General features: G+C 53.4%; 1 protein-coding gene across 1 annotated transcript in view; it reads right to left on the bottom strand.

Moving 5' to 3' along the window:
* Positions 1 to 18,790, bottom strand: part of ARL15 (ADP ribosylation factor like GTPase 15) — a 303,049-nt gene extending 284,259 nt beyond the window's left edge. Inside the window, exon 1 of the mRNA XM_037145122.2 lies at positions 18,645 to 18,790. Within this exon, the coding sequence (XP_037001017.1) occupies positions 18,645 to 18,692 (48 nt within the window). The 5' untranslated portion in view covers positions 18,693 to 18,790. The remainder of the gene's footprint in view (positions 1 to 18,644) is intronic.
* Between the last annotated feature and the right edge of the window lie 510 nt (positions 18,791 to 19,300).

The following is a 19,300-nucleotide window of genomic DNA, read 5'->3' as shown; positions in this document are numbered from 1 at the left end:
ACGGCACACACAAGCAATCAACCAATGAATGCATCGATAACTGGGGCAACAAATCAATCTTTCTCAATACCTCTCTCTCTTTCACTCCCCGTCCCCCCCCCTCCCACCCCTCATTCTGCCTCCTCTACAATCAATAAGGAAAGAAATTAATAATCATCAGGGTTCACCTCTCTCATGGACGCACCCTTGTTACCATGGCGCTGTAGGGCTTCTCCATGTCGGGTGAAGCACACCACTGAGGACAGCCAGGGCAATGCCACCAGCCTCCTCGGGGCGGCAGGACGGGGCTCTTCATCTCGTCCCACGTCCCTACGCCCCCCCTCCACTCCCCCCTCCACCTGCGGCATCACTCGGGGGATCACTTGGCACACACTGAATTATTTATTTGACAGCCCTCTCAGGTTGTCAAAATACACACAGGTGTGTGAACAAAGGCTGAATGGACTTGCAGAGAATTCTTTTTTTCTCAGTAAAAAAATTACTCTAGCCCTGGCTGGCGTAGCTCAGTGGACTGAGCATCTGCGAACCAAAGGATCTCAGTTTGATTCCCAGTCAGGGCACATGCCTGGGTTGCAGGCCAGGTCCCTGGTGGGGGCACATGAGAGGCAATCACACATTGATGTTTCTCTCTCCCTCTCTCCTTCCCTTCCCCTCCAAAGATAAATAAAATCTTTTTAAAAAATTACTCTGGCTTCCTCTGCTGCCAGGTATGACAATGTGACCAAGTTCTGGTACGTGAGATACATCACAGTCTTAAAGGTCTTCCAGGAGGGAGAAAACCTCCTTCACGCTCTCTCCATCCTGCTGCCTGCAATGCCGAGGTGATGGCAGGAGCTCCAGCAGCAACTGTAAAGCATGAGTTTAAAGTCCACCTGCAGCCCTGGCTGGTGTGGCTCAGTGGACTGAGTGCCAGCCTGTGAACCAGAAGGTCACTGGTTCGATTCCCAGTCAGGGCACATGCCTGGTTTGTGGGCCTGGATTACTTATAGTTTATTGTTGTTTTCCCTATAAAATTTCAAGGGAAGCATGAAAATAAAGGAGAAAAAATCTTCAATGAGATGCTACAAAATAAATGGTCTGGGGCAGGAGGCATGTTGGAGGCACCGATAGATGTATCTCTCCCTCCCTTTCTCCCTCCCTCCTCCTCTCTCCAAAAATAAATAAAATCTAGAGTCCACCCACAGTGGGCAGAAGCACCCTGGAGCTCAATTACTTGTGCACTTACCTACCTGAGAAAAAAATACACACAAACATCTATCTTGTCGAAGCTGCTACTTCCCAAACAACACCAATGCTAAGTGACCCAGAGGTCGGGACAGTGTCATTTCAACCCGAAGGGGGTTGAGGGGGGGTCCCTTAGACAGTTAGATGGAAGTCTGACGTGGGGCACTTTATGGTGGTGTCACTACCCCTGATTTAGATAGCTGCTCCTTTGTGACAGAAACCAGGTCACCTGCACCCACCATCCCACCTTCTCAGAAATGGGGTCGAACCGAGGAGAGCAGGTTCGCAAGTGTTTCACGGCTGGGCAGCCGCTCTGACTGCCGAAGGCTGACAGAAGCACCCGTGCCGAGTGCAGGGACTTGCCTACATGAATGACATGCTGGCGTGTCCCAGCGCCCTAGACACGGCACTTTTCCCGACACGAGTGTTCCACTCCCGGCACAGGGGGAGGGGTACGTGCGCGGCAGAAGCCCACACAGTCTGGTTTGCAGGGCGCGGGAGGGATTTCTACGAGCACAGGGGTTCTGGGTGGCCCACAGCGTGTTCTGTTTTATAAGGCGGGAGAGCCCTTTTCTTTAAGGTGCTAGGAGGCCTTTCTCATTAACTGCAAGCAAAAGAATGTTCCATCCCCATGACTGTTGTAACTGAGCCTCGGCACTGCAACTCCCAGGCTCGGGTGTCCTGGGAGCCCCAAGTGTCCCGCCGCCCCAGGGTGGCAGGGTAGCTAGGAGCCACGATCCTTTTGAAAGGCTCCAGGATTTTCCATGGCCATGTGGAAGGCCCCCGTGTACCTGGCACGAGTCCCCTGCATTAAATACACGGAGCACCAGCACCCCCGCTGGAGGCGCACACACCCTCGCCCCCCTCCCGGGAGCCCGCAGGCGGCGGGTGGCAGGAGGAAGCAACGAAGAGATCGAGTGGGATGATGACAACCGCTACAAAGCAAGATCACACGAAGGAACGAAGGTGGTGGGGACAGGGGGCAGGGCTGCTTGGGAGCGCAGATGTGTGGCCAACCACATTCTGGCGGTGGAAGCTGGCCCGGTGCCTGTGGCTGTAAATAAAACTTTATTGGAACACAGCCACGTCCATCTCCTTTCGAGTTATCTGTGGCTGCTCTCCTGCTGCTCGGTGGAGCTGAGCCGGTGGGGGAGGGGCCGTGCGCCCTGCGAAGGCTGAACCGATCAGCAGCCGCCGCCCCGTGCGGTGTGTCCGCCCGCTCCAGCCCGTCCTCCGCAGCTTTCCCACAGCAAGGAGCGGGGTTCGCAGTCTCGGGGTCTCTCGTTTCAGCAGGCACAGAGTCACCTCCGTCCAGCCGATGGTGCCCCAGCACCTACGGAACTCGAGTGCTCGGTAAGTGTCTGCTGAATGAAGAAGTCAGATGGGCGGGGGAGAGCAGGGCTGTTCTGCTCCCGTCACTACTCGGACATCGGTCCCTCGTGGAGTATTTTAAAAGCTGGCAGATTCTTTTCTTGTGGTAGCTAGATACGCATCTGAACACGGATTTCTGTCCCTGAATTAAAACCAAGGACCTAAAGTCACCATGCTTCACTTCACGCAATAAACATGGATTAAAATGTTGCTTAGACCCTGGCTGGTGTAGCTCAGTGGATTGAGTGCGGGCCTGCGAACCAAAGGACCCCGGTTCAATTCCCAGTCAGGGCACATCCCTGGGCTGCAGGCCAGTTCCCTGCAGGGGACGCACAAGAGGCAACCATACATTGATACTTCTCTCCCTCTCTTCTTCCCTTCCCCTCTAAAGATAAATGAATAAAATCTTTAAAGAACTTTTTTAAATGTTGCTTAGTAAACCACAAGTCCTTGTGAATTCTGAATACACAGGAAAGTGCTCCCACAGACTCTCCTAGAACTACTACTGGTTCGAGGTCACTGCCGTTGCCGCTGTAAAGTCGCTCTCTGCAATCACACAGAGCAGTGGGGTAAACGACCTTCACCTCAGAGGTGACCTCGTACGCGCAGGTTTGGCAAACAGAACTGCTTTCACCCGGATGCCGGAATGCACCCGCCTGCGAGCCTGTAACCTAAATTCTCCCTCCACCATTTCTTCACAATCAGGCGTTTTTAACATTGGTTGATTCAAGGCAACTTTTTCATAAAGAATTGAAATACGTCTCACTTCTTACGCAGCTCTTCGTAATTCCAACTTTTTAAGCAACTTGTTTCATTACATAGCACTTGTGTTCTCCTGTGTGTTGATAATAAAACATCTGATTTAAAGAGCTTTAAAAATCGTCACCTGAATATCTAATTCTCAACATGGACTTGAAAGAGAACATATTGACTCAGTCTGTTTTCTGCAGCTATTCAGAGTGAATGTTGTTAGGCTCACGTCATTCATTATTCATGATAAACTTTAAGCACTCAGAAGAGAAGAAATGGAAAACAGTCACCTCCGGGTACTTCCAGAAATGCCTGACAGACTTAGGCCCACCCCAGACAAGGGCATGTTTGAGGGTGAAACCTGCTGGGGCGGGGACCGGTTTCCTGCCCACTGGGGCCGAGGAACAGCTGCAGCCCGAGCCCGGAGAAGCGACAGGCAAGCTCTACTTCGGGCTCCAGACGGAATCCCGCTCACAGCCAAGGTCGCGTTGGTGGGGGCCCTGACAAGTGTCCGGAAGTGTAAAGGAAAGCCAGGATATGAGCAAATAATCCTGTCTAAATCCTCAGTCTCAAAAAGCCAACAAATCATGGGGAAAACGGTGTTGCACGAAGAGGAACATTCCCGGCGAGTCATACAGATGTACGGCATTTCTGCACGTGACAGAGAGCAAGAGAAACCCGATAATCACCTGAGGTTTTCTGCCTCCAGCCCAGGGACTTAAAAAAAGAACTGGCCACATGCAGAAAACATCCGAGCTACAAAGAACAGCAGCCTTGCCCCATAAATCAGCGCGTGCTCCGTCCCTGCAACACGCTGCCTGCAGGACACGGTCAGGAGGGAAGCAGGGGCGGAAGAGGTGGCCAAGCAATCACGTGGGGGGAATGTTCTCCAAAGCACAAGCTCGACCTTCCAACCGCTGGGTTCCAACGGAAAAGGTGCTCAGAATCCCACTTGGCCATGCAGCCCAGAGCAGGGCCTCAGAGAGCCTGCCGAACCGAGGGACAGCTCCCGGCAGAGGTGGCCCCAGAGAGGTGCGGGCCCCAGGTGCCGCCACTCGGCCGCTCCCCCATGGAAAACTGCCAGGAGCAGCTCAGCTACCAGCCCGGCTCCTCTGCACTGGCTAGGAGGGGGCGGGGCTTGTGAAAGGCTGGTGTTGGGAAAGCAGAGCGGAATCTTTGGGGACAACAGTGCCTGAGCCCCTGTTTGCGTGCAGAGTCCCAACCCAGGCACACGAACACCTGTGTCATGGTTCCAGTCCCAGGTCCTTGGTCCCTGAGGTCTGCTTTACGGACGCTCGCTGGCGGCCTCGGTTCTCTTTTAAATGCTTACATATTTCTGTGACGTAGGTACTATCGTTATGGCCAGTTTGCCTATGAGGAAACTGAGGCACAGGGTCCAGCCCTGGTCCTGGTACCTTCCCCGCCCATGAGGGTGCCCTCACCCTGTCCACAGGGGACCACAGCCACCGATCCTCCCCTGGGACACCTGGTCTGCACGCTCCGTGTGTCCCCGACTGCCCGCCCGCAGTGCCACCTCTGTCCAGACAACACCCAGCCCTCGGCCCTGGCAGACTGACTGCTCGCCTTTCTGCCTTCCCTCCTTCCCGGCCTCAGCCTTCTGCCAGCCAGTGCCCCCCCCCGGGTCCTGGACCCCGACACCCTGGCACTGACTCACCCCAGACAAACCCCAGCCTGTGCCGGGAAGCTCCGGACGCCCGACCACACACAGCGATGGAGTCCAGAAGGAAAACCAAGTGCTAAGCCACCCAGACCCGAGTCACTGCCCCGTCGTGTCTCTGACTCCAGCGGAGCACAGCCAGCGACACCGTGGTCCCCGTCACCCTCTGCTGCCCCCAGTCCCACTAGGCCCCGCCACCTCCCGGTCCCATCAGCAAGGCGGTGTCGCGCCCCCCTCCCTGCCAGCAGCTACGTCTGCAGTTCAGTCCCATTTAGAAGGGAGACCCCCCACCCCAGCATCCCCGCCGCGGACTCCTTCACGGGACTTCACACACCAACCGCAGCGGCGGCACCTCCCCGCCTCCCTCTGACACAGCCCAGCCACGGCCACCTGGACCTAACCCCGGGCTCCCGTTCCGTCACCTTCCATGACTTCTGGGCCGTGCTGGCCCCTGACAGGCCACCCCACAGGTCCCCCTCCCCCTGCCGGCACCACAGCAACCCCACACCCAATGGGGGCCGGCAGTGACCAGGGCGCCGGGCCTCCTCGGGGAGCCCGCTCACGGCCACCGTCACTGGTCACCCACGCAGGTAAGAACAAGAGGTGGGACATCAGCCAGACCAGGGCTCAAATTCTGGCCACATCGCACCGGGGGCAAGACACTCAATTCTCTGAGACTCTGTTCCCTAAAACAGTGATGGTGACGGGCAAGGCACGGAAAGCAGGTGGCGCCCGCCTCCCCGTGGCACTGACAACACAGCACATGTCTGGCAATGACAGTGAACGTCACATCCCGCCCCGAACTCCACGCACAGGAGTCGCCGCTGCACCCCCACCCGCCCACGCCTGGGTTCAGCGCAAGCAGCGCCTACTCAGTACCACGCACATAAAGCTCCTTTCCCGTCCCCCGGGGGTGGGAGCAGCGGTTTTCAATGTGCCCACATGTTCTCCCACCTCGCCCACCGAGAGGTGTCATTGGTGTCCTGCCCTCGGCCCTGAGCACGCCTTCACGGCGGGTGAACAGGACACAGGAGTGACGCTGAGGCTGGGTGACAAAGACCAGCAGCCTGCCAGTGTCGCCTGGCACATGCTCTCCGTGACCCCGTGGCCCGGACGCAGGGCGGTGCTGTGGGAAGGCCTCGTGAGGAAAGTGGCCCTGGTGCCCACATTCCCTGGCCCCCAGCCAACGGCCCGGCCAGCATGTGAAAAAGCCACCAGCTGACTCCAGCCACCATCTGAATGTGACTTCTCGAGGGACCCTGAGCAAGAATAGCCTAGATGAACTCGATCACCTCCAGATTCATGAGCAAAATAAAGTGTTCTTGTGTTAAGCCACTGTTTGTTTGTTTGTTTAGAGAAGGAGAGGAAGGGAAACATCACTCTGGTGCCCCCACAGGAGACTGAGCCCGCAGCCAAGGCACGTGCCTGGACTGGGAACTGAACTGGCGACCTTCCACTTTGCAGGACAAAGCACCAACCACGAGCCACGCCAGCCAGGGCCAAGCCGCTGTCTTAAGGTGGTTTGGTTCGTTACTTCGTGATAGATAACCAGAACAATGCTCAAACCCCAAGCCTGAAAATCAGCCCTGAAATCTCCTTTGTCCTCACCTCCCACAGCCAATGATCTGGTAGGAATTACGTGTGGTCGCTCCTCAGAGCCACTGAGCTCCACCCCCATCACGGCCACCCTGGGCTGCCCTTTCCAGCCACCACCCCCCACCCGCACTGAGTGCCACACCTGACCACGTCCCTCCGGGCAAACTCAGCGGGGCCCACAGTGTCACCCTCGCTGGGCGGAGGCCTCACGGCTGGCCTGCTCCTAACCCAACCCCTGACTCGCTGAGGCCACCAAGCCCCTGACGTCCTGGGGGTTCTCACGCCCGAGTCTCCACGCAAGCTGCTCCTGCCCTGACCCTGCCTGGCCCTTGGCTAAGGCGATGCAAGTTCAGTGTTGCAGATCAAAAAGGACTCCTCTGGGACGCTCTCCTTGGCCCCCAAGGGTGAGCTCCTCCGTCCTGTGCTACCTATAGCCGTCCCCTCCCTCTCAACAGAACAGGACACGCCAGCATGTAACCGCTTCTCCTCCATCTCTGCGAGAACACACGTCCCCGGAGCACAGGCCGGCGTGCGGCTCCCCCCCCCCCCCCCCCCCGGGCACCCCAACTGCCCCTGATGCCACCAGAACAGTAAAGGCTCCTGAAGAACCAGACCTGGGTGAGTGGACGACAAAGGGTGTCAAGACAACTTTAGGATCGCTTATTTCATAGAATTCAAAGAATGGAAAGACAGCCATTCCAGGAAGGGACACGACGGAGCGAAATCTTGACGTAAAAGAAAACTTAAACGATGTAATGAACACCATCGCTCTGACAGACGAGGACACAGAGTCGGCGACGCGGACTGGGCTGCCCGGGCCCCCACGACGAATCGGGGGCCAGGCCAGGAACAGCCGAGGCGGTTGCCCCCCATGGCGCCTCGGAGCAGCTCAGAATCTCCAAATGGACTACACTGCTGAACAGTGCGGGGATCTCAGAACACAGCCCAGCAATTTCTCCAAATTAAAAGGAAAAACCTGCCTTACAATCCTCTGCATCACACCGCCCCGTGTCTGGAAGCAGAGCTGGGCAGCTTTAAGTTTTGGGAGCCGCACCCATTACAAGGGCCAGACACGAGCTCCAACGACCTAACAGGCACCAGCGAGAACGTGAAATACCCGGAACTCCCCGGCAGGCTGGCTGAAGTCCAATCGGTGCAGACACTTTGGGAAAAGGTCTGGCAGCATCCAGCTGACCCAAACCCAAACCTATGTATGCCCCATGAACCTGAATTCCGCTCCACCAGACAGAAATGAGTGGGGTTGTCCCCACCAAGAACACATACAAAGTGTGGCGGCTTTACATCAAAAACCTCAAAACTGGAAATGAACTTCATGCCCATCAGTAATGGGATGGGTAGACTAGTCATGGTGCCTTCACGCAACATTATACGGCAACAGAAAAAGGACACGCTGCTGATTCACGCAACACTGTTGAGTGAAATAACACACTGAAGAACACATAACTGAAGTTCCATTTACGTGAAGTTCAAAGTCAGGCAAAACTCACCCACACCAGTAGGGCCTGGAAAGGGACAGGCGAGGCTTCTGGGGAACTGGGGACGCGTCACACCTCCGTTCACGGGGAGGGGGGTGGGGGGGTGTCACGCAAGGTTCAGGGTCGTACAAATTCATCAAGCTGGACCTTTACGGTTTGTGCATTTTACTGGATGTAAACTATAGCTCAATTTTTGAAAAGACGATCATTTACTTGGGTGAATAAAAATTTAATTTAGATAAAAGTGATGAGTGCACTTTAGCTTTCTATAACACCTTATGTTTCCACACCACGCCCAGGGCAGGCCTGTCTCTTTCAGAAACCCTGTGTTAAGGGGTTTTTGTAAACAAGATTCTCAGGTCACTTACTAGTCATCAATGCCACCTTAAAAAAAAAAACAAAACCTTTGGCCCTGGCCAGGTAACTCCGTTGTCTAGAGCGCTGTCCCCATACACCGAGGTTGAGGGTTGGATCCCTGGTCGGGACACATGCAAAAACCAACCAGTAAATGCACAGATAAGTGGAACAACAGGTCATTCTCTCTCTCTTTCTCTCTCTAAAATCAATGAATCAATAAAAAAAATATCTGAATCAGGTCAGGGAGAAAAGAGGAAATAAAAATTAAAGTAACAATAAAAATTAACTTTAATGCTCTACTTGAGACTAGAAATCCCAATATTGGTAAATTGGAGAAGAGACCACAAAATGTGGTTTTCCCCCCAAGGTCAAGGATGACCTTTCAATGCCCAGATCCTAAAATGTATAGAAAAATGTGTTCCTACATGTTCAGTTAAGTTATTTCACAAATATTGCCATTTTTGGAGAGAGGAAGAAAACCAAAGTGTAACTGATGAGAGAAGAAAGGAACTTGAGGGAGAGAGAGATGGACTTTCCAGTTAACCCACTGTGGGTGCCGTCCTATCCAGTCCTGGAGTCCCCAGGACTCTCACACCATCGGTATAGAAACAATAATGCGTTATTTTGTTTCAAAGCGCTGACAGTCTATTATGCTGTTACTAATGCTAATGCAGAGTCTCTGGTGCTCCCCGGATTTTGAGAAGGAGAACGATGTGTGGCTTGGGGTGATTTGTCCTAAACTGGGATCATGGTATTTGGGGTTTCCGAAGTAAGTACGTTGTAAATCCACACCCACGCGCATCCACACACACACACACATACAGACTCGGGACTGATAGGGGGCTGTCAGCCTTTTGGTCTGCCAGGTGATGACATTTGAGAGAGAGAAACGACCATTTACTGCCATTTCAGAACAGACAATATATTCTTATATCCACAAAAGCTGGAAAAACATCTCAAATGTCCTAAGTTACATTAAATTGACAACTGCTTTGCAACGTGCCCCTGAATTTTCCACTCTCCTGGGGACCGAGATTCAGGAAACTCCCCACGTCACAGACACCCGCAGTGGGACACCGGGAAGCCCAAGTGCTTTTTCTTCTCTGTCACAGTGACGACAACACAAGCAGATGAAGGTTACGACTGTCCCGCAGAGCCTGCTCGCCTCTGCGGCGGTGGGATGGCTCGGCCCCTCCTGACCCGGGTCTGCCAGACCATCGGCGGGGGAACTGCGGCGGCTCCTACGCCTGTCTCAGGGACGTAGAAAGGACTGGACAAATGGTGGGTGCAAATTAAGTGCTTCCTGATATAGAGTAAGCACCCAATAAATATTATCATTATCACCAACTTTGCTATTACATAACCGTGCCTTAAACAGCCGCTGATAACACCCAGAGCTGTTCTGAGGGCACCACAACTATTAACTTATTTAATCGATACCAAGGGCTTTGAAATGCAACTGTCTTTTGACCCTACGCGTCTCGTTCTAGAACTTGACCAGGAAGCACAATTACTCCTTCCTCCTCGAGTGAAAAGGCAAGTCGTCCCCTTCCTCCTGGAGACCCACCCTGTGCATCTGCAGAGTGAAAGCTATGTAAGTTTTTAAAAAGCTGTTTAACTTTACTTGACCCAGTCTCCAAACTGACTCGGCACTGGAACACCTTGTGCGTGGGACTCATGAAAGTGCCGTGGGACTGTGTGTCCTCACAGGGACACTACCCTGAAATACCCGACAAAGTCCCCTGGGAATGTTCAGGGCAGTGCTGTTTGTAACAAACCGGAGCGGACGTGAAATAGTCAATGACGAAGTGATTCGTTATGAAAAGCACAGGTTACCAGTACGACACAGAAAGCAAATGTTTCGAAGGGAAACTGTTGAAATTTAAATACCCATGGCCATAAAAAGGTTATAAAACTGTATCTTCATTTTGATGCTGAGTTAAAATGTGTTAAAGGTTCCCTGTGGGTTGCTAGATGACAGATACGTATTTTTTTTCCCTGGGGTGCTTTGCTATGCTTTCCAAATTCCTTCACTAAGCTTTTCCTTTAATAATGTTGATAATAAACCTGTTACCAAATAATCTTAGCCCTTACATAGACAAGAACATACATGTGTATATAGATGTATATGTGTTAATGTGGCCACAAAATGATTGTTACAAACTGCAAAACAAACTGATGAATCATAAGACTAAAACACACACAATAAAATTTCATTGAACAATGTGTGTGAAGTAAAACACACACAACCAGGCCCAGTAGCTCCACTGCTCAGAGGATCGTCCTGATGCACTGAAGTTGCGGGTTCCATCCCCGGTCAGGGCACACAGAAGCAGCAGCCAAATAAGTGGGACAACAAATCCAAGTTTCTCTCTCCCTCCCTCCCTCTCTTCCTCTCTTGTGATGGGGCTCCACCCACAGAGCCCCCCCCCCCCCACTGCCACCTCCCCAGCCACCATGGATGAGAATAAGTCTACCAAGACATGATCTGCTTGAGGAGAAAAGGTGGCCAATCTCTCAAAGGAGAAGGGCCAAAAAACTTTTCCTCAATGGGCTTTTATTGGGTTCATTTTGCACAGGAATGCAGGTAAAGTTCATCGGTCATTGTCAGGCAGTAAGGATCAGACAGTAGACAGCAGACAAAGAACCACAAGGGTTTATTCTGAGTCAGGGTCTGTTAGCTGAGGGGCTACAAAACTTTGGGAAACAAACTCATTTCCTGCTCAGACCCTTATCATTTAATGGAGAGCATTCTTAGCAAAGCAAGTTTCACAGGATTTCATGCATTCTTTCTCAGGCCTGATCACCTGGGGAACCGCCCTTTCCAGCACAGGGCTGCACCACCCTCTGTCATTGTTTCAGGCTTAAGTCAGCAGGGGAAGTAAGGCAGCCAAGAGATTAGGAGACTTCTCCAAGACAGAATGAGGACTACAGCTATGTCAAAGCTGAGGGGCGAGGTCCATCATCCCCTTTCGCTGTAACCCCACAAGTCCTTCCCTGGGGGCTCCCCATGATCCTGCCTGTGTTAGGTGTCCCTCCCTTGAGGAATCTCACCTGTCGTTGGCTAACTGATCATCCACTGGGGGCCAGGCAGGGTGAAGTAAAAGGAGCAGAAGTGGCCCCACAGCCAGGGAGATAAGCTTTGTCTCCTTAGTGGCTTCTGGTCCAAGGTCACTCACTCAGCCTTAGCCTTGGGGGGGTTACAGCTTCAGAAACCAGGCAGGGCAGTGTTCCCAACACTCTCTCTCTAAAATTAATCAACTTTTTTTTTAAACCAACACCTATTCTCTCCCATGAGCTCCTCACAAAATCTGGACAAGATCTCTACACATGAAACAAGGAATGGTAATAGCCAAACCAGAAACATAAAATAAATATTTACTGATATGTGGGCAACATTTACCAATCTCGAAAACATCAGAGACATAGACAAGTGTCAAAAAGATGAGGCTGGGATGTTATACTTTCTATAGAACTGTTAACGCACCCAGGACAATGCTGTACGTCGCTTACCGACACGTGCAAACATAACAAAGGTGCAAACCTGGCGTGACACACACCCACGAGGCTCAGGACAGTCGTCAGCCCCAGGAAGGCGGAGGGAGGCAGCGTGGGGGAGCTCCAGGCTGCAGTGGGCACCTTAGCTTTCTTTTTCTTTAAATAACATCAGAGTTTTGGACTTAAAATGGAAAACGGTTAACTACTGTTCAATCGGGGGTAAGTTCATAGACGTGTGTTTTGTTATTTTCTACACTTCACACAGGTACTGAGAGGACTCGTGTGCATTAAAAACCTCACTTTGCACAGGTGTTTTGCTGGAGCCCCGACTCTGCATGTGGACCCGTCCTGCTGTGCCCCGGTCCCTGGCCCCGCCGGAGAGGCAGCGCTCCTCTCCAGAAAGGAACCCAGAGCGCCCCTCTGAGGACACACAGCCACAAGGACCCGAGAGAAGAAGCCATCCAGAGGGCAGAGCCGTCCGAGCAAAGCCAGGTACAAAGGCACCTGAGAGAAGAGACTGTCCCCTCCTCCCACTTTTCAATGGCTGGTTGCTATCAAAACCATGTGGGCGTGTTCGGCTGTGGGCCAAAGAGCAGAACATCAAGTTCATGCAGGAGAGTAAAGGAGAGGGCGGGAGCCACGGGAGAGCACAGGCAGCGACCCAAGGCCCCTCCATGCCCAGCGCTGCATCTACAGTTCCCGCAGCCCCTCGCGAGCCGCCTGTCAGCCTGTCCTGAGTAATGCTCACACGCATGGGCTCGGGGTCCGCCGAGCTGGGCTCAAACCCTGGCCAGGGAACACTGGTCCGGTGACCCCGACCATCAGCCCCCTCCCCACAGAGCCCCAGGGTCCCTCTTTCCAAACTGAGTGTGCAGCACAGGCCCGTGGAATGGCGGGAGAACGCAGCGGGGGGTGCAAGGAGAACAGCCCGCCGGCTACGCAGGCCCCGGCTTATCAGGCGCAGAGGAGGCTCTGAGGACAGACAAGAGCCCCACGGCCAGGGCCCCGTCCCACCCGCTGCCAGTCACAGATGCGGTAGGTGACCGCTGCCCCAGGCACTCTCGGGCTGGCCCCGTGTCTCGGCTCCAGCATTGGAAGTCAGGGCCGCCTGCTTCCTGTGTGGGGCCCACCGCAAAATGAAAATGTCTGGAGAGAGCCCAAAACGCAGACTTCCAGGATGGCAACTGGGGAGCACTCGGCCAAGCACAGCCCCCGCAGCCATGGCCCCAGCCCTGCTACGAGGCCACTTTGCAGACACTCAGAAGTGAGGCTCCGCCGGAACCCCAAACCAGAGGCACCTGGCAGATGCAGGGCAGGGCCCACAGCAGAACTCCAGGGGGCTGCCAGGGCCAAAATGAGCACCCCCTGTTAATGCAGTCTGTGACAGCATCAGGGGACAGGGCGGCTTTCTGGTTACCAACTGCGCAGTCACCACCCCTCCCTGAAATCGCCCCTTCTTTCCACTCCACCTCAGACACAGCCCTGTATAGTCCATGCCCTCCGGGGACTCGGCCAAGCTGACACCCACGAGCAAAAGGCTACTTGGGGCCTGGTGTCTGCTGGGGACAGCCCTGTGTCCCCGGCAGCATTTGGTAAAGGAGCTGACAGATAGATCCCAAGTCTCAGAGACATCTCCAGAGAAAACTGGCGCTTGGGGAAGGCCAGAGTGTGTCCCTGAAGTGACGCTAGAGGCCGACTGCCCAGGTTGCCTGGAAACCCATCTGAGGTCACTTGATGAAACATCAGATGCTCAAGGTCCTAGTGACCAGTCGGGACATGGGGGAGGCTCAGGACACAGCCCAGTTTTTCTGTCTGGCCTTCGCCTCCACCGTCATGCAGCAGAACCAAGTGCCTGAGCCGTGGGAGGCGCAGTCCTGGGCTCAGGGCCCCTGGTGTCTCTGCCCTGGACCTGAGAAGCAGCAGAGTGGTCACAGGACACACACGGTACACACTCCCCCTCTTCTACCCGCTGCACCAATGAGCTGGGAGGAAGTGAAGGGGCCACAGTCCCAGCTCTACCACCTGTCCGCTGTGTGAACTTGGGGACGTGCTCCACCTCTCTGAGCCTCGGGTAAATGTCAACGCATTTCACACTCCTCACCTACGTGCTCGGCAGCCCCCACCAGCACGCCACGTGCGTCGGTGGCTCAGGCACCAACCGAATGCAGCTCCTAGGGGGCGGGAGTCCTGTCCCCTGGGCCCTCCCCTAGGACCACACTCAGGACCGCGGAGCCGGACAGCCGGCGCCGACCCCGGACCCCACGCGCCGGCCCAGTGCGGTGGCTATCCCTAAACCGGCCGATTGCACCACCTCCACAGGTGGCCGACCTGTTTCCAGTGTCGCATTATGTTTATCTTATTACTTATTAATAAAAGAACATTTATGTGACTCTAAGTTACCCAGTTGCCGTTAAAACTAAAAAAAAAAAAGTTCGGCCTACACGGTTATTTTACGATCGGTTTGACCACAGCCAGACTAGTCACATCCATATCATTCAGAGTTAAACACAGCACACTTTTAAGATCCCTGAACAGCAGATAAAATCGCACATGCGCCTTCATGCCTCCTCCCGAACCGGCTGGCTTCCGGCTGACCGGAGCGCCCACGCGCTCTGCTGCTCTGTGGGGCCATCACGAGTTTCTGTCCTTCGTTGCTCGATTGGTGGGTTGGTTTATATCCTGCGGATGGAGACGGCTTTGAACTAGCTTCTGTCGCTTGAACTTCCCCACTGACACACAGGGCTTTATAATGGCAGGTACGGCCTCTGACCAGGAAAGTAGGCCAGCTTCGCCTGTCTACACAAGGAAGAAATCTAGAACCCCAGCCTCATTAAACCCCCAAGCAGGACATGCAGACGCAGTGACCAGTCAGGGACATTCAGCACCCGCGACTCATCACGCAGTCAGCTGCCACATTTTCAAGTCTACCTTCACATTTTGGTTCATGGTAAAACGAAGAAACTCGTGAAATAAGAGACAGCCCCGCCAGGAGGCCACCAGGCTTCCTCCCCCCTGACCTGTCCCACCCAGGCCCCGGGACGGCAGGCCCCGCTCTCCCACGGCCAAGGGCACCCCACTGGGTGTGCAGCCCTCCTGACGGCCAGCGCCCTGCACAAAGCGGGGTTCCATAAATATTTGCTGAATGGAGCAATGAGAAAGGCCAGAATGTGGCATTATTTTCATAGGTCTCCAACACTCCTCAAGAGTCTTGTGACTTCCTGCATACTGATTACCACCCCAAGTGTCTCCATCCCCTAAGACTAGTTTAAAAGGTAGCCCAGTAGTGACCGCTAAGCAGGAACAGTCATTCCGCAGGAGATAAGAGCACTATCAGCAATGTAATCACGGTGTATTTACATCCCTCTTCATCTTATCATTTCATCATTGAAGGCAGAGGAAGGGAAAAGGTGAGATCCAGACCAGTGAACAAAAAAAGAAATAAGATAAACTTAAAACAAAAAAGAATCTAGAAATCGATCTCATCCACCCTCCCAGAAAAAACTGATGGATGTGTTTTTCTCCTTCATTGTAACTGGATTATTTTCTCCCACCGTATTTGCAAAGCTCTGCACTCTGGCTGCTCACTAGCTCTATTTGTCAGGAGAGAAAATTGCTGGCACTACCAGCTGGGACAGCACCACAGTCTCGAGCCACAGGCTTGTCAGGTGTAAACATGGCTTTGAAGCCCATCATGAAAATGGGAAGCAGGTGTGTGGCCTCCTGGGCCAATTTCCTCATCAACTGGAAAACTGAGATTTTGATACTTACGTTGGCACCCAGGCTAAACAAACTGTATCTTGATAGCCTTAAAGTGAAGGGTAAAAGATACATTCTGCATTCCCCAGAACAAAACACCTAATCCAAACAGATTTTATCTCGTCTCAGTGTAGAAGCAGGTGAGAAAAGTCTAAGCCTCACATTCACTCAATTCGACAGGTAAATAGTGGGCACTGCGTGACGCACAGTATTTAGGATTCACAAATTACTGCTGCTTCCTTCAACTGAAATCAATAAAAACCCTGTCAGAAGTATTAAGGCCCTACCCCCCGTCCCTCACCTTCTCTGTCATCTCTAAAGGAAAAGATTTCTCTTAAGAAATCAAGAGCAACTTCTCAAATCAGAGGCTGCCAGTATGTTTTACTATCCACCATTCTATTAAAAGCTGTTAAAAATAGCACCTCTGTCTTTCTCTCATTTCCCTGCCTTTCCATTCTCCTCCAAATAAAAAAGGTTATGTGAAGACATCCAGTCCGGCACACCATGGGCAGGGTCCCCACACACACACAGCTGCCCCTCCAGCTCCCACAGCCACAGCCCAAAACTCAAACACCTGCCGAAAAGCAAGATGAGAAAAGACACAGTGATGGCTGTGATCACTGTGATGGGGCCATGGCGTGGGGCGCAGACGGGGCAGGGCGCTTACCCTCCTCCGAGGTCTCAGCAAAATCCGAAGGGTTGGACTCAGAATGAAAGGAGCATTTTTTTTTTTCTGGAAGTTAAGTAAAAGAACTTGGGAATTGATTTATTTTTAAAATAAGATCCCAGATATAGTCAACAAAGTTGATCTTTTTGCAGCAACTGGTTTTTGATAACAAGATTTTGGCCGTAAAACCGAGTCCATGTGAAAGGCAGGAAGAATGGAATGGGCGGCCTATCATTTTCTCTGACAGCTCACGAGCAAAAATTAAACACTAAAGACCACCACGAGGGTGTTTCCCCCTCAGTCCAGTTTCAGTGAAAACTAACTTCGTGGCTAAGGATTTTCTCAAATGTTTTCATAGGAGATACTTGGCACACTCATAAAAACTGAGTTATTTCCTTTAAGATTTTTATCTCACCCCAAATGATTACCCAGTGATTTTTAATGCGACCATTTCACTGCATTTGTGAATTGTTTAAAAAGCATAAAATGGCAAAATAATGATTTTTCAAATAACAATGCAATGGGCTGGGTGTGGGGTGGGGGTGGGGGCAGCAGGTAAAACAAAAAGGCCAGTCAAACTTGGGGCCTACTGACAGTGACAGGAAACTGTTGGCAAATTATTGAAGACACTGACCCGCTTTGAAGGTGACCTAGAGCCCCACAAACATTCCCCAGTGTCCTCAGGCCCCCCATCCAGAAATTAACCTGTGATTAACCAGAGTTTTCCATTTCTGGTCTTGTCTAATGCTTTGGTGGGTTTGGCACCTCAAAGACAGTTTGTAATGCAGTCTGTACATTTAAGTCACCCAGTAAATAAGGAAAATACTGTGAGAAAATGATCATAACTACTTGACTTCCTTTTTAGGAACAACTTAAGGCTCAAAAATTAGCTTTCAATAGTGTAGGTAATGCTATCCTTTCCTATTTGGTAATTATCCTCAACAAAGTGGCCTTAATTTAGGCGACTGTGAGAAAGCCTGTAGTACTGTATTTTAAAAGACAAGCTACAGAATAATTAGTTATTTAATTTAAAAAAAATAGCATTTGAGAAATATTTGGCAACTCTCTTAACCTACATGGCACTTTGCCTTTTAAAGCACGGATAATCCCCTAACTGGCTCCAGAAGTAGGCAAAGTCCCTTTATCACAAAGACAGAGGAAGTGACTGACATCCACAAATGAACAACAAAACAGAATTTGAACTCAGAGTCCTTCACTCTGCTATGATTCCTGCAGGCTTCGCGACAGCTCATCAAACCTTGAAGCTTCAGGGGAAACATCTATCTGCTTCGCTCAACCACAACACGCACAACACACGTACAAAGTACAAGTCCATCCTCGGCCAGCGTTTCTCGGTCGTGAAGCACCACGGTCCTTCTCGGTATGGCAGTAAACGCATTTCCTAGAAGGCACTGGCAAGTCTTGGCCAGGCCAGTCTACAGTGGAGGAGCGACTGCATGTGTCCAACCCGATGACAAGAGGCTCAATGTGTCGCACCATCGTACCATCGTCTTGAACTCTGCATTGCAAGAGCGGTTCGGGTAACAAGGCAACCCTGGTGATTATACCTATAGGACCAAACACGGCCCCGGTCAATCTGAGCGCAAACACGCAGCGCGGAGGAAATCTAATTTCTGGAACAATACTAGGTGCTGCCTAATTCCACAAACGCACACACACGTCCATTTTTAAACTCAGCTCAGTCCCAGCGCGGGGCTGACCCTCCTCCCACCTGAACTTCTCGGTGCCAGCCCGGCCTAATCGCTCGGAGCAGGTGAGAGCGCCCGGGGAGGTGGGGCCGCGCCGGTCCCTACCAGCCCCGGCTGGCCCGGCTGCAAGCAGGTAGTCCTGTGGACTTTCGGGTAATGTGCTTTTAAAACCTCCCCGCGACCGAGGTCACCGCTTTAGAGAGCTAATAAGAGCCAAATGAGCGGGCTGCCGGGCACTTAGTGAGCCATTCAGGATATGGCTGTTTAATGGTACCTGGAGTCCTGCTAAAGGGGGCGCCGAGGGCTCCCGAGCCCCGGGAGGCGAATGCTCGGCTGGGAGCGCCCCCGCCCGGCCAGCCTCACCTGTCACTCCGCCCTCCACCCCCCGCCCCCCGGAGCGAGCCCCGGGCAGCTCCAGGGCCGGAGCGGGATCAAGGGGCCCGGGCATCCCGTCCCGGGGAGAGAGCAGCAGGACGGTCCCCAGGCGGGGGACCCTGGGCGCGCAGGGTCCGCCAGGCGACACGCTGCCCCGTCCCACCTACCAGATAATCCATGTACAGAAACGCCTCAGGTATCCGGAGATCAGTCATCCGGCACTTAAAGCATCCGGAACGTCTCCGAACCCGGAAAAAAAGCGGCGTCTCGGGCTGCAAGCGAGCAGCCCCTGCAAAGCCAGCCACCACGAAAACAGCCGAGCGCCTCCGAGCAGCCGACGGCAGCACCGGGGCGCAGCGATTGGCTGGAGGGCGGGCCGTGGGAAAGCGGCGCGCTGATTGGCTGCGGCGCCTATAAAAACCAGGCGGCTGCAGCGGGCGGCAGAGAAGCGCGGGAGCAGTTGGGTCTTAGTTTCCCTGGAGAGGGCGGGGTACGGGGGCGGGAGCTGAGGCGGTGCAGGCGGAAGAGCTGGCAGGAGGGGCGGAAAGTCGGTGGTGCGGTCCTGGAGCCCTGTGCTTCCACAGCTTCCTCATTGGGCGCCGGGGCCGACGGCGGCAGTGTCTCCTTTCACCCCAGCAGCAAGCCAGAGCCCAGCGCAGGAGGAGCGGTAGCCACCGACACTTGGAGCCTCTCTCCCCAGCAACTCCTGCAGGCTCCGGGACTCCGACGGCCCCGCGGGGACCGGGCCCAGCAAGCGGGGGACCGGGGAAGGCCCCTGCCCTCCACGGTGGGGAGCCCTGAGCGGGCAGCAGCGCAGCCTAAC

Source organism: Artibeus jamaicensis, unplaced genomic scaffold (assembly GCF_021234435.1).
Source record: "Artibeus jamaicensis isolate MK-2021 breed Jamaican fruit bat unplaced genomic scaffold, CSHL_Jam_final scaffold_369, whole genome shotgun sequence".
Taxonomy (NCBI): domain Eukaryota; kingdom Metazoa; phylum Chordata; class Mammalia; order Chiroptera; family Phyllostomidae; genus Artibeus; species Artibeus jamaicensis.
This window is presented reverse-complemented; position numbering and strand designations above follow the sequence as displayed.